This window comes from Linepithema humile, chromosome 3, assembly GCF_040581485.1.
Source record: "Linepithema humile isolate Giens D197 chromosome 3, Lhum_UNIL_v1.0, whole genome shotgun sequence".
NCBI classification, from domain to species: domain Eukaryota; kingdom Metazoa; phylum Arthropoda; class Insecta; order Hymenoptera; family Formicidae; genus Linepithema; species Linepithema humile.
The window spans coordinates 10690192-10704925 of NC_090130.1; the positions used below are offsets into that span (position 1 = coordinate 10690192).

Below are 14734 nucleotides of genomic sequence, written 5' to 3' on the forward strand. Positions count from 1 at the left end.
CACCTTTGATATTGTTGAAATAATAAAGAAAATGATTTATAAAGCAAGAATTCGTGTATACTGTTATAATATAATAAAAGAATTTATTCTAACCAGTCGTTATATTTTTATGCCAAATTTATCTTCTTTCCTTGTTAATAAGCAATAAAAAAATGATAATCAAAATTTATTTATAATAAACTTAAATAATATTATATATGTATATTCCATAAAATTCGTTAACTCACGATAGATCGCCTGTGACAATATTTCTTACAATTTGCCAGCTCACGAATAAATCGTCTTTAGCTCTCTTTTTTCTAAACTGTCAGTTGACGTTAGATCGCCTCCGACTATATTTATTAAAAATTGTCAGCTCACGGTAGATCGCTTCTGACAATATTTCTTACAATTTGCCAACTCTCGAATAAATCGTCTTTGGCTCTCTTTTTTCTAAACTGTCAGCTGACGTTAGATCACCTCCGACTATATTTATTAAAAATTGTCAACTCACGATAGACCGCCTCTGACTTCTCTAATTCTACGTCGCTAGGATATGTTAGATCGCCTCTGGCTTTTCTATTTCTATATCACCAGCACACGTTAGATCGCCTCTGGCTTTTCTAATTCTACACTCAAAAAAATATTTCGCTGATGTAGTTAGATTTCTAGATATCGCAACAAGAATGTATCGCTATTTTTCGTATCTGTGAAAACATTGTTTGTCACATATAGAATTTATAGCAGTAATGTTCTAGCAATAGCTTCTGAAAAATTTAGGTACCATTGCTAAATGTTATTCATTGCATGATCTAACACGTGATTGATCTTATATAGATAGCCGCTTTAGAGAAACTTTCTTTTTAAAGTTCACAAACAATACAGATATATATTCTGTTTCTGTCATCTAAACTGATTAAGTAATTACATATGCAATATCACAACAGTTGCTAATCATTTATCTGTTTTAGTTAATTTTTTACACCTAGAAAATTTTAGCTATTATAGTGTACACTCAAAAAAATGATCTTGCAATAATAGCTAAAATTTTCTAGGTGTAAAAAATTAACTAAAACAGATAAATGATTAGCAACTGTTGTGATATTGCATATGTAATTACTTAATCAGTTTAGATGACAGAAACAGAATATATATCTGTATTGTTTGTGAACTTTAAAAAGAAAGTTTCTCTAAAGCGGCTATCTATATAAGATCAATCACGTGTTAGATCATGCAATGAATAACATTTAGCAATGGTACCTAAATTTTTCAGAAGCTATTGCTAGAACATTACTGCTATAAATTCTATATGTGACAAACAATGTTTTCACAGATACGAAAAATAGCGATACATTCTTGTTGCGATATCTAGAAATCTAACTACATCAGCGAAATATTTTTTTGAGTGTACATCGCCAGGATATCTTAGATCGCCTCTGGCTTTTCTATTTCTACATCGCCAGCACACGTTATATCGCCTCTGGCTTTTCTAATTTTACATCGCCAGCACACGTTAGATCGCCTCTGACTTTTGTAACTACGAAGCTCAAAATCTTAAGAGTCACCAGAGGCATCGGAAATGTCATCGTTATCTCACTTCTATCTACCGTTGCTGATACCATAGTTGCAAATCAGGATTTTCAACTGAGACTAGCTTCCACTCTCATCTTATACGATCACACAAAATCTACGTCAGCAGATTGGAAGACAAAAGTATAACCTGTGTGTCCAACAATGAAGCAAGATTTGTGTGCACTGTAGGAATATGCAGGAAACAAGTTGACAGTTACAAAGTTTTAGTTAATCATCTTAAAAAGCATATGATTAATGGATTAGAAGTAACTTGCTCTTATAATACTTGCAACAAGAAGTATGATAGAGTAAATTTATTTTCAGGACATTTGACGAAATATCATAAATGTCAGATTTTAGTTCCAACTACAGTTGACATGAACATTAACGATGGAAGTAAATTCTGAAAACACAGATCATAGAGAGGAAGATGAAGATTTCACAAGACCCAAAAATACTAGCGATGAAAATGATAATGATGAAGATTATAATAAGCGCGATTCATTCATTAACGCTTTGGCTACCTTCTATCTCAAACTTGAATGTGAATACTTTATTCCGGAAACTACTATTCAATGTATTGTTGAGGAGCTGAAGACTCTAACTGTACATGAGCAGGAAAAAGTTAAGAGGAGATTAAAAAGGCATTTGCAAGAAGAAGGCATATCTTTCTCACAGGTGAATAAAATTGTAAAAGATGTTTTTTCAGATAATTCATACTCTACTAACTTTAAAGAACTGCAAATTATTTACTCGCAAAAAGAGTTTTACAAGTCACATTTTCATTTTGTGTGGCCTAAGAAGAAGCCCTTACCAAAAGGTGAATTCTTCCATTTTGTGCCTATTTCAGAGACTTTAAAGGCATTATTTCATGATAAGTCTCTGGATTTCAATATCAGTGCACCTGTACAGTACGAGTATGGTCTGTTCAAAAACTTTACAGATTGTAGTACTTTCAGAACTAGTTTAATTTTCCACAAAAGAAAAAAATAAACTCTGAACGTCTGAACTAGTGCAGCAGTTCAGCAATAAAAAGACAGACCTAATAACAGGTGGATAGAAATTCAAATTTAAGTGTCCAAATATTTAGACATTTAAAACAGATATATTTAGACTATGAACTAGAAATTATGACAAAAATAACTGAATATATAGACGAGATCAAGAAATATTTATACAACTGGTTAGAAATTCAGACAAAAGTGTCTAAATGTTCAGATATTAAAATTAGAAATATTCAGACAACTGGCTAGAAATTCTGACAAAAGTGTCTGAATATTCAAGCATTGAGATTAGAAATATTCAGACAACTGTGGCTAGAAATTCAGACAATATTCTGTCCGAAAATTCAGACAATGTGACTGTAAGAAAACTTCAAACACTTTCGTCTGAATTGTCAGTCAGTAATTTTTTACAGTAAAGTATAAAATATTTTTCTATATCTTTCATATCGTGCAATTTTAACAAAGAATTTTGCTTTTTTTCGAGAATGCATTCTTTAGAACGCTCGACACGATCTGCACATTTCGATAGGTTTTTGTAAGTTAACGCCTATTGACTCCCCACTAACAAGGAAACGTTCACAAGTGTCCCCCCCCGATTTGATTCTCCTTGAAATATGTTGTAAAACATACAATTTGAAGAGACACATATTTTTTTATAGCGGCCCTACCTCAAATTTAAGGGGTGAAACACCCCTTTGAAAAAAACGGGTTTTTTCTTTGTGTGTAACTATCGCTAAAACCATAGGAGATACAAAAAAATGTTTTAAATAGAAGTTGTATGGCTTGTAATAGGCTTTATAACTGTGTAGTTAAATTTTCAAAAAATGTAATTTTTTTAATTTACCTCCACCCCTTGTTATTATTTTTTCGAATTTCAAAATTTTTGTAATGACAAAAGTTGTAGCATTTTTTACGCTGAATCCAACCATATATGATTTTATTATGTTCCGAAATCGCATCTTTCAAAAATGAATCATCAGTATCACACTATATGCGTCGCGCTGCATGACGCATCGCTTATACCGCACTTGTGTTGCGCAATAGTCGTTAAATAAATATAAAAATAACATGTTATCACATATTTGAGGAAGAAAAGTTAACTAAAATTGTTGCTAAAGCATTCCGTCCACATTACACTCTTATAGATAATCGCTGCATTTCGTGCGCAGCGCGTTGTCATATACAAGTTTGCTATCAGCGCATATTACACTTTGAAGTTTCGCTTGTAGTAACTACGGGAAAATAATTTATGAAACGAAAACAGTGAATGAATCAATCTATTCAACATATATCCACCTTGACTCTACCCTCTTGGCCCGACTTGACTGACAATGAATTGAAACATAAAATTCTGTACAGTTTACTCTTTTTCAATAGTTTTAATATACTGCGATATATTCTACATACTATTACATTCTATTAAATTACTACGACTTTTTTAAACTATGGTATATAAAATCTTGAAATATAAAATGTATATCATAAATATAATTATAATATATATTGTATATATATATATATAATTATATATACATATATATAAGCTTATTTTATATATTATAATTATACTTATAATATACATTTTATATACCTTATAGTTTAAAAGTATCGTAGTAATTTAGTGGAATGCATTAGTATGTAGAATTGCAGTATATTAAAATTATTGAAAAAGAGTAAACTGTACAAAATTTTATATTTTATTTCATTGTCAGTCAAGTCGGGCCAAGAAGGTAGAGTCAAGGTAGATATATATGTTGAATAGAATGATTCATTCACTGTTTTCGTTTCATAAATTATTTTCCCGTGGTCACTACAAGCAAAATTTCAAAGTGTGATATGCGCTGATAGCTAACTTGTATATGACAACGCGCTGCGCACGAAATGCAGCGCCCGGTAAAAAATTTCTCATACATAATTAGACAAAAATAGTACATATCTAATTATACAAAATTATATACCGAATTTGTCCATACATAAATAGATACACCTATATATAAATGAATATGAATATATATATTTATATATGATTATATAAAGGTGTGTATGAGTAAATATACATTTTCTTGTTTTATTTTGTTGTGTTTTTATTGCGCAAACATAAAGTACATAATCATACATACATCACATCATATATATATATATATATACTCATACAGTACACAAAGATTGCATACACATTGCATCAATCTTTCATCGCAATGTTGCAATATTGCAAATTCACTGCAAAATATTGTTGCATCATTGCTGTGGGATTGCAGCAACGTTAAAATGTCCGCTTTTAGGAAGATTGTAACGAAAAATTACAGTAATATTGCAATGTAATGAATTTGCAATAATGCATTGTTATTGCAATCTTAGAATAATGTTGCATATATTTTTATTTATTCGGACATTTATCTGTCCAATTTTTGAACAATCAGTTCAATATCTGAATTCCCTGTGTTGAGGTCGTATCAGAAAAATTAAACTGATAAAAATAATTACTATGTCTTTAATCTTACTAGCCACTCTTTGCAAGTTTCATATAATTATCATGACTAAAACTTAAATACGAGATAGATTTTGCAACGCGCGTCGCATAGCGGTAAACGAACGAACTAGCAATTACCGAATATTGCTATTGCAATGTTACTGGAATGTTGCTGTCACATTCTCATGAAATATTACAATTACAGGTTGCAATAATGTCTCAACAATATTACATTGCAACTTGCAAGATTGTAACATTGCTGCAATGTAATTGCAATGTTCTGTGCTGTATGGGCAGTAAGAGTGACTTGATGAGGTCCTTTCTTAAAAATCTCTTCTTTAAATACCCCAAGCACTAATTTTCGAACTATTTGTATCATTCATAAAATGTATTTATATCTCATGTTATTTATTTTTCTCATATTATTTAGAAATACAATAAATAACATATATTTCTTATAAATGTAAAATAGTGTTTTTTTATTTTATTTTGTTTATATTCCTCTCTTGCATGCACGCGCGCGATGAGAAAAAGGTATAGAAACTTTTAGAAAAGTAAAATATTTTTAAATCAAGGCATTAAGTGAAATTAAGGAAAAAGTGACACAATTAGCCAGAATTTCTCGTTTATACAAAATCATATACAATTGCGTATGACTATATCTGAAATTTGCTTCTTACTTATATATGTTTATACATGATGCAAGACTTATACATAATCATATATTAGACTAACAGAGATTCATATATAATTATATATAAAATATTGTGGACATTATATATAAGTATGTATAAAAAGTACTTACATGTAATTCTATACTGCAGTCGCTCCATTTATATATATATATATATAACGTTTTATATTTCGTCATGTATAATTATACATATTTTTACACAATTATGTAAAATATTGTATAACTCTATTAAATGCTACATGATTATATATGAGAAATTTTTTACCGGGCGATTATCTATAAGAGTGTAATGTGGAACGGATGCTTTAGCAACAATTTTAGTTAACTTTTCTTTCTCAAACATGTAATAACATGTCATTTTTATATTTATTTTGCGACTATGCACAACACAAGTGCGGTATAAACGATGCGTCATGCAGCGCGACGCATAGAGTGTGATACTGATGATTCATTTTTGAAAGATGCGATTTCGGAACATAATAAAATCATATATGGTTGAATTCAGCGTAAAAAATGCTACAACTTTTGTCATTACAAAAATTTTGAAACTCGAAAAAATAATAACAAGGGGTGGGGGTAAATTAAAAAAAATAACATTTTTTTTAAATCCAACTACACAGTTATAAAGCCTGTTACAAGCCATACAACTTCTATTTAAAACATTTTTTTGTATCTCCTACGGTTTTGGTAATAGTTACACACAAAGAAAAAAACCGTTTTTTTTCAAAGGGGTGTTTTACCCCTTAAATTTGAAATAGGGCCGCTATAAAAAAATACGTGTCTCCTCAAATTGTATGTTTTACGACATATTTCAAGGAGAATCAAATCGGGGGGGAACACTTGTGAACTAAGTATGATTGCCAAATATTAATGCTTTAAACGCAATTTTTAACGTCTGTTGAAACGTTATGGAAGACGTAAGTCTTTACAGGGTGTAAGGCGTTCTCTAGCTATCAGTTCCCTTACGGAAAATAAGTATTGAGTTCTCAATACTTAGTATTGGTCAATAGTAAATTGACTACTTGAATACTTTTTTTGGGAAATACTTAGTATTGAATACTTAGTATTTCCCCAAAAAAGTATTCAAGTAGTCAATTTACTATTGACCAATACTAAGTATTGAGAACCTGGGCAAATCGGCAGAGTATCGGTGCGAGTACCACCATTTTGGCCGGAGGAACCAAAATTATGGTTCGCCCAATTAGAGAGCCAGTTCCTGCCTAGCGCCGTCACGTCGGATTCAACTACCCAAGGAACACACTAAAATCAAGAAAAAGTCAAAATGACTTTATTTTGACTCGAAATGGTCACGTATTTTCCGCGTGACGAAAAATTGATGTTATCGTATACTGTTTAGTGACAGAAAAATAATTTTGCGTTGACCTTTGCAAATTTATTATGTGTAAAAGTTTTCTGGTAGTAAAAAATTCTCAAAATTATTATTTGCGAATATATGTTTCTTTGTATCATTCCAATGCATCAATGGATCATTTTTTAAATTTAATAGCCTTTCCTCTATCATATAATTTTTATACGTAAGCATATTTTTTTATAGTTCTTTTTGATGTATATCGTGTGTAATTAATTTTTTAATAAAATTTATTGTCAAATAATGCAATTAGAAAAATTGTGGTATAGAAAAGATGCGACGTATGCGAGTGTACACTAATGAGGTTAACATATTTGATTTTACCGCATGTTCATATATTCACTACGACAGCCAATCGCATTTTATTTTGTTACTTTTGGAAAAGTTTTTGATTGGCTAAGCATGATGTAACTCGGTGTCCCGGACTCTAACAAAAGCCTTGTGCGGCTTTCTATATATTTGTATACTTCCATGGTTGTAGCATGTCACAACGTGGTTGTATTAGTTTCGTGCAATAATATTAATATTATTAAATATTAATAAAAGAAAGTGCAAAATACTTGTTATCGAGAATCGAAGATACCACAAAACCGATAAGTATAACCGTGCATGTATTTGCTTTGTTTGTGTGTATGTAGAACAAAAACTAAACTATTATAACATGAAATAATTTTAACTAATTAATAAAATTATTATTAAGTCGCAGCAAAGTTTAAAATTAATAAAGTGGTTCGTCATTAGTGCTAGCATATAATATATATACAAAATATTTTTACTAGTAACATTTTATTTATTATTTAATTTGTTGTAATAATAATTCTATCAATTAAAATTATATCGAGTTATAATATATAATGCCCATTTTACATAATCTTCACACAAATTTAAAACAAAATTCTAGCTATAAATTTCATGTATTTGTAGTACATAAATATTATATATATAGATATATATATATATATATAAATGGAAAATATTCTGAGATTTCTTATAATTTTCTAAAAAATGTTTTAAAAATATGAATAAATAAGAAATTTTTTCTCAGAATTTTTCATAAAATAAAATTATGAAAAATTCTAAAAATTTTCTAGGAAATTATGAGATGTTTTTTCACCAGGGTTGTGCCGAATAGCAGATCTTAAGCTGAAGACATTCCACTTTAAAAATAAAAAAAGTATAGCGTTCTGTAAGGGTGAAATTAGATGATACAAAAAAGAGCTGCGGAACGGAGAGTGCGTTATTGAGACAGCCAATCACAACTATTCCGTATGTTCTGCATTAGTTCTGTACGGAACTAGGTTGCGGAACTGCTGCGGAGTGAAGAGTGCGTCATTAGAGTCGTTCATTCAAATACTTATGTAAATATTTTTGTTATTAAATAATCAATGATGGCGTATTCAAACAATTTGGTTATGGTAGAAGAAATAAAAGGTGCTTACATCCATTCTTAAATAATTAAAATACAAAGCAGGATCACTTGTTTCAAGCAGCTTGATTAAATTGTCGATATCGCCTTGTAGCGTTCGCTGCTCAACAGTATAAATGGGTCTTACCCATATACTTTTTTTAGATTTTTTATGCTCTGACAAGACCGTGTGTAATGCCAATAATTTTAGCAAAGTTAATCTTATTTTTTCTTTTTTATAATTTAACATAGGAGTTCTTAAATATACCTTTAATAACTGTGCTATATATTCTGTGACCATATTTAATTCACTGTCCATGATTAAATGAAAATTTAACTTTATTAAAAAATCTATACAAGAAATCTCACTAAAAACTCCAAAATGTTCAGTTGATGCTTCGATGCAGCAACCAAGGACAGCTATTCCATACGATTGTATTCCGCAAGCCTAGTTCCCTCAGTTCACATGATACGGAATAAGGAATCCAATAACGCACTGCAAAAAATAAAATTTAAGTAAACAAACATTTTTATAATTATAGCGCTTTGAAAATAACATATAATGTTATAAATTATGAAAAAGTTTATCTGCGTATAGTAATTTAATGATAAATATTTTGAAATAAAAAAAAAACAGTTTTTAAAGGTTATGTTTTCTTTAATTTTAAAATCTTTATTTAAAATTTAGCTACGCTTAACGGACATTTTGAATTAGCGTACGCGGTGCTCCGCCCGTTACAAGATATTCTCGGGAGACTAGACGGATTTTGTCCAGCCGTTTCATGCCGTTCGTCGTCGATTAAAACTAGGCGGAGATCTTTCAATTCCTTATTCCGTATCATGTGAACTGAGGGAATAAGACTTGCGGAATACAATCGTACGGAATAGCTGTGATTGGCTGTCTCAATGACGCACTCTTCGTTCCACAGCTCTTTTCCGTATCATCTGATTTCACCCCAAGACTTTTCGATAGTCAACCGACAGGCGGCACCAGCAATTGGCTGCCAGCAATACTTCGACATGCGATATATCGAAACTCGAACGATACGATCAGTCGATGCTTCCGTACGAAGCCGGATGCGGCGAACGATCTAGAACATCTTCGAATATATGAGACCGGCTTCTTTTTCCGGAGCCACATGTAAAACGGCACTCTGTTCGGAGCCGGCATTAGGATCAGTCGAAATAGAGTCGTCGGTGAATTAAATCTAGTTTCGCGTGCGGTTAACTAATATTAAGTGTATTCTGCATTTTGCAATAAAGATCATTTATCATTCTGATAATATAGAAGTTAATTCGTACTCCTGATATTCATTTAATACAGTCGGAGTTACACCAATCGGAGCACGTGGTTCAATTCCAACGGGTAACGGACATTTTGCTACAGTGCACGCGGTGCTCTGAGTGTTAAATTATAGTCGAAACTAGAGCCACATTTGTCCAGTCGTTTTATCGTTTGCCGGGTAACTTTCAGTTCAGTGCAGTGAACATACCGATTATAATATTCATATTTTCACGTGGTAACGTTCAATTAAGAACACAAATATGTCTGATTCATATATTTTGCCAAACGAGCTATTAGAAATAATTTTCAATTTCTGTGATATATATACTTTATCACAAATTAGTATGGTGTGCAGACAATTTAATAAGGTGGCAAAGCATACATTAAATAAAAAAAGTAAACATTTGTTTGTCAGTATCACGAATCAGAAATCGAAAAAATTTGGTGAACGGTAAGTTATATAAAGTCTTTATTTATATTTCTATTTATTCTAGAACAGCTCGGAATTAGTTGAGCATTTTAGCAGATTTTCATAGTTGACACCTTCTTTTCTCTTATGAAGGATTCATAATGTCCGATGTCCGACGTACGACGTCCGATATCCAATAATAAAGCTTATTTTCTAGACAATAAAATATCTAGCTAAAATTTCTTGACATCGGACGCAGTGTGAATTTTCCATTATCGCCTGCGCCGCAACTGCTAGAACTAGCGCCGAGCGTAAGGAACAACACTATTCAACAATGAGTGGGTTTTTCTCTCTTGATTAATGAAATTTATAAAAATTTATTAAAATTCATTAAAAATATTTTTTTATTTTTAAATTTATTATGTTGAAATATTTCAATATATTTCCGCGTTGCCCAAGAGGTACTATTGCTAACGCAAATTTTTTTTTCTTTTTTTTTAGTCATAGGGCGGTATTCGTAGGGCGGTATTCATAGTCCGTTCTTATAATTAAGATTGCCTTAAGTATTGTCTTAAAATGCTATGAACCAATCAAAAAGCCAAATTAGTATCTTAAGACGACGATGACGACGTCTTAAGACGATCTTAAATATAAGAAACGACTATGAATATCGACCTATAAACTAATCAGAAAGCCATATTAATATCTTAAGCCGGGTCTACAATGAGTCGGTAGTCGGTAATCGGAAATCGGAAGTCGTAAGTCTTAACCTAAGTCGGTGACTCTATCAATTTTTCGCATCCACAATGAGTCGCTAGTCGTAAAGCGAGTCTCTCAGCTGGACCAATAGGAAAACAGATTTTAGTAGCACCTACTTGCTCCCAACAATGTTTTTTATCTATATTTTTATATGTTTTCACATATTTTGCGTACAGGCAAGAATTTGCCTGCACAATTTTAATTATCTCTAGGTCGTCCAGATTCATTTTGATAAACACACATTGGGCTTGTTCGTTTTAGCTGCACTGGGGCAGCTCTGGGTCTGCTCTAAACAAGATAATACAGGACAAACTATTTATTTGTCCTGTATTATCCTGTGTAGAGCAGACCCAGAGCAGCCCCAGTGTAGCTAAAACGAACAAGCCCATTGATTAACACACATAAACACGTGAGGCATGCATGCCTAGAACGTCGAGGCGTTTGATTGGCCAGTTGTAAGAAAATCGGTAGTCGGTGTCGTTAAAAAAAAAAAAAAAAGTTGGCTGTTGGCCAACTCTACTAACTCACCGATTACGACTTACCGACTACCCTTCCGACTCGTTGTAGACTCGCTTTTCACTCACCGATTGTGACTTAAGACTACCGACTACCGACTACCGACTCATTGTAGACCCGGCTTTTAATGGCTGGTTTATGCTTCGATCTTAATCTTAATCTTAGTTTTAGTCTTAACTTAATCTTAAGGACTCGTTTATGCTTCCCTGGAAATTCGGACTACGCATGTGCAAATGTAACAAAACCTAACCACTAATTTATTTTTATAATTTGGATTTTTTTTATTCCAAACAACATCGAATTGTTGGACACATTCAATTAAATCAGCATCACTCATTTTCGTATTTTACAAAAATCGAAAACCATTATTTCGCGCGGTTTCGTGCTGCGTCGGACGTCAGACTTACCTCATTGGCCCGGCCTTAGGACATTAGGGACTAAAGTTAAAAGATGGGATCTTTCCAAGATTAAGATTAAGACTAAGATTAAGACTAGGGAAGTATAAACGCCCTTATGGCATTCTACGTTATCAACTCTTAAGATTAAGATTAAGACCGAAGCATAAACCGGCTTTAAGACGACGATGACGACGACTTAAGACGATCTTAAATATGAGAAACGATTATGAATATCGGCCTATAAACTAATCAGAAAGCCATATTAGTATTTTAAGACAGTACTTAAAATAATCTTGGAATAAGAACGGACTATAAATACCGACCATAAAAAGTCAAGAAAATCTAATCTTTTTCATATTTTATTTTTTTTAATTAAGAATTCGTTATTTTTTGTTTTCAATCTTCAGGAGTAGCTTACTGGAAAAACCACACAAAAAAAAACATGTCGGCATCGCTGGCCATAGCGGCTGAGGCACGCACGGTAAGAAGAAAAAAGAACGTGTTAACCACGGATATCGGCTGGCTCAACTAATTTCGAACATTATTCTAGAACAGGGCTAATGAAATGTGGTTAGGTTCGCGAGCCGATCCCTCCGTCGAACGCTTTCCCTCCAACGCGACTCGTCAGCCGGCAGAACCATTGAGCTATATAGCATACTGGCTTAGTTTACATCAGCGCTCGGAATTAGTTGCACATTTCGGGTCAATTCTCGAGATGACGCCTCCTGTTCCCCCACTATCGCTCGACCGCTGGCGGCCGAGCCGCCGATAACTCTGTCTCAGGAGCGTTTTATATTAGAAATAGGCTGAATTGTTTCGGCATTTCTCAGGAAATCGTAACATTTTCTTCGCTACATAAATAATGTTTATTTTCATTAATACATTATATATATATTCAATTATTAATTAAAATAAACATTATTTATGTAGCAAAGAAAATATTACTATGTTCTGAGAGGCGCCTCAACAACCCAACCTATTTGTTATATAAAACGCTCCTGAGCCAGAGCTATCGGCGGCTCGGCCGCCAGCGGCCGGGTGGTAATGGGGAAACAGAAGGCGTCGTCTCGGGAATCGGCCCGAAATGTGCAACTAATTCCAAGCGCTGGTTTACATCGATTGTTTAGTACGCGAACCAAGTACTAAATCTGCTTCTCCGATAGATATAAATCGTTTAATGTAAACTGTACACCAATCAAAGAAGCAGATTTAGTACTTGGTACGCGTACTAAACAATCAATGTAATCTAAGCCATTGAGGAATGCCTTGAAGGAGTGGGGCTAATTCCACTGAGCAGAAGAGAGAGCTATGTGTCCTGAGCTTAGAACATATACCCAGATAGCAAGTTGCCCGCAAGTTGCTATTAATTTGCTTGAAATTGCTTTAATAAAGTTGCCTTCAATATTGAGGAAAGCGGCTTCCGATTTTGTCTATTGGATTGTCGATTTTTATTGCTAGGAACAGTTACAAGCAACTTGATGGCAACAGTTGCCTTCTTACGAATCAGTCATATAATAGATTGTTGGAAATCATATGGCAACATGACGGAAATAGTTTCCACCTAAAATCTTAATTCCATTAGTTGCTAATAATCTGACGACAATTTGAAGGAAACCGTTGCCGTTAAAAAAAGACTCATCTGAGACATTGATTGTGTATCATGCAATATATATAGTGAAAATTACTAAAATGAGCAAATTTATTAATGTATCTGTGATTTGAGAGTCAATTCTGTATCATGAAATGTAGTGAAAATTACAGAAATAAAAAAAATTACTAAAAAGAAAATTTACTAAAAAGTATATAATCTTATTGTTTAATAAGTAATAAAATTGCTTACTTTTTGTAATTTTTACTACATTGCATGAATACAGAATACAAAATCGACTCCTAAATTACAGATGCATTCATTGCATACAGATGCATAAATTTGCTCATTTTTGTAATTTTTATTATGTTGCATGACACAATCAATATACTGGTAAGATTTTGGTAGGCTATCAAGGTTATGCTTCACAATAATTAACCATAATTATATAATTGGATTCAAAAGTTTATTTAAAAAGTATCTTTTCAACATTCTTTTAGAATTTTCTTTATTAATGGGCTTGTTCGTTTTAGCTGCACTGGGGCAGCTCTGGGTCTGCTCTAAACAAGATAATACAAGACAAACTATTTATCTGTCCTGTATTATCCTGTGTAGAGCAGACCCAGAGCAACCCCAGTGTAGCTAAAACGAACAAGCCCAATGATTGCCCATATTCTGGGAAAATAAAATTTTTATAGCTATTATATATTTTATTGCTACCCAATTAAATAATAAGTGTCCTTACAAAATTAAATTAGACTTTCCAAACACTTTACAAAAAAAATAACACACTTATTGGCCAATCCAACACTATATAAATGAATATTTGTATCTACGCATTTTTTATATAAAATATATTTATGAAAATAAGAATGCACGTTAACAACATAAAAGAAACCGAAAATAAGAATGCACGTTAACAACATAAAAGAAACCGAAAAGATAACTTTAAGATAAAGATAACTTTATGAATCATTTGATGAGTGCTCATTTTCATTGCTGTCATTTTCTACGTCTGTAACGTTATGTTCATTTTCTGAATTTCTATTATCCCCGTCGTTATCATCATTTTCTGAATTTCTATTATCCCCGTCGTTATCATCATTATATAATGCATCTGTAGTTGCCTGCAAATTTCTCCGATTTCCTTGTACACCTGGATGTCTACCTCTGGCATTCCGGAATCGTTATTTGGCAATTTTCAAGGATGCGACGATATTTTTTTGGAATTCTTCTCTAGTTGGTTTAGGATAATACCTATTTGACGCTACGGCTTCTGAAAAATA

At 32.4% G+C, this 14734-nt stretch overlaps 2 protein-coding genes and 2 long non-coding RNA genes across 8 annotated transcripts in view; 2 read left to right on the forward strand and 2 right to left on the reverse strand.

Annotated features, from left to right (window-relative positions):
- Positions 1-994: 994 nt before the first annotated feature.
- On the forward strand, positions 995-7158 carry LOC105674689 (uncharacterized). The gene is made up of 3 exons (XR_010889005.1): positions 995-1778; positions 1876-2229; positions 6651-7158. It is a non-coding gene; the product is annotated as an uncharacterized lncRNA (long non-coding RNA).
- Positions 7159-8814: 1656 nt separating this feature from the next.
- On the reverse strand, positions 8815-9419 carry LOC136998432 (uncharacterized). Its single transcript, XR_010889006.1, has 2 exons — positions 9197-9419; positions 8815-8989 (listed from the first exon to the last, which is right to left on the reverse strand). It is a non-coding gene; the product is annotated as an uncharacterized lncRNA (long non-coding RNA).
- Positions 9420-9605: 186 nt separating this feature from the next.
- The window catches only part of LOC105674694 (uncharacterized), a 36778-nt gene continuing 31649 nt past the window's right edge, over positions 9606-14734 (forward strand). The window contains exon 1 of one of the 2 annotated variants that reach the window (XM_012371201.2): positions 9606-10229. In XM_012371201.2, coding sequence (XP_012226624.1) covers positions 10039-10229 — 191 coding nt within the window. In that variant the 5' untranslated portion in view covers positions 9606-10038. The remainder of the gene's footprint in view (positions 10230-14734) is intronic. The other variant, XM_012371199.2, reaches the window with a different exon arrangement.
- Positions 14438-14734, reverse strand: part of LOC136998428 (uncharacterized) — a 34264-nt gene continuing 33967 nt past the window's right edge. For all 4 annotated transcript variants that reach the window (XR_010889002.1, XM_067351023.1, XM_067351022.1 and 1 more), the window contains one exon: positions 14438-14724. Coding sequence is in view for 3 of the 4 variants with exons in the window: in XM_067351023.1 (XP_067207124.1) it covers positions 14636-14724 (89 nt within the window). In the remaining variant the exon portion in view is untranslated. The remainder of the gene's footprint in view (positions 14725-14734) is intronic.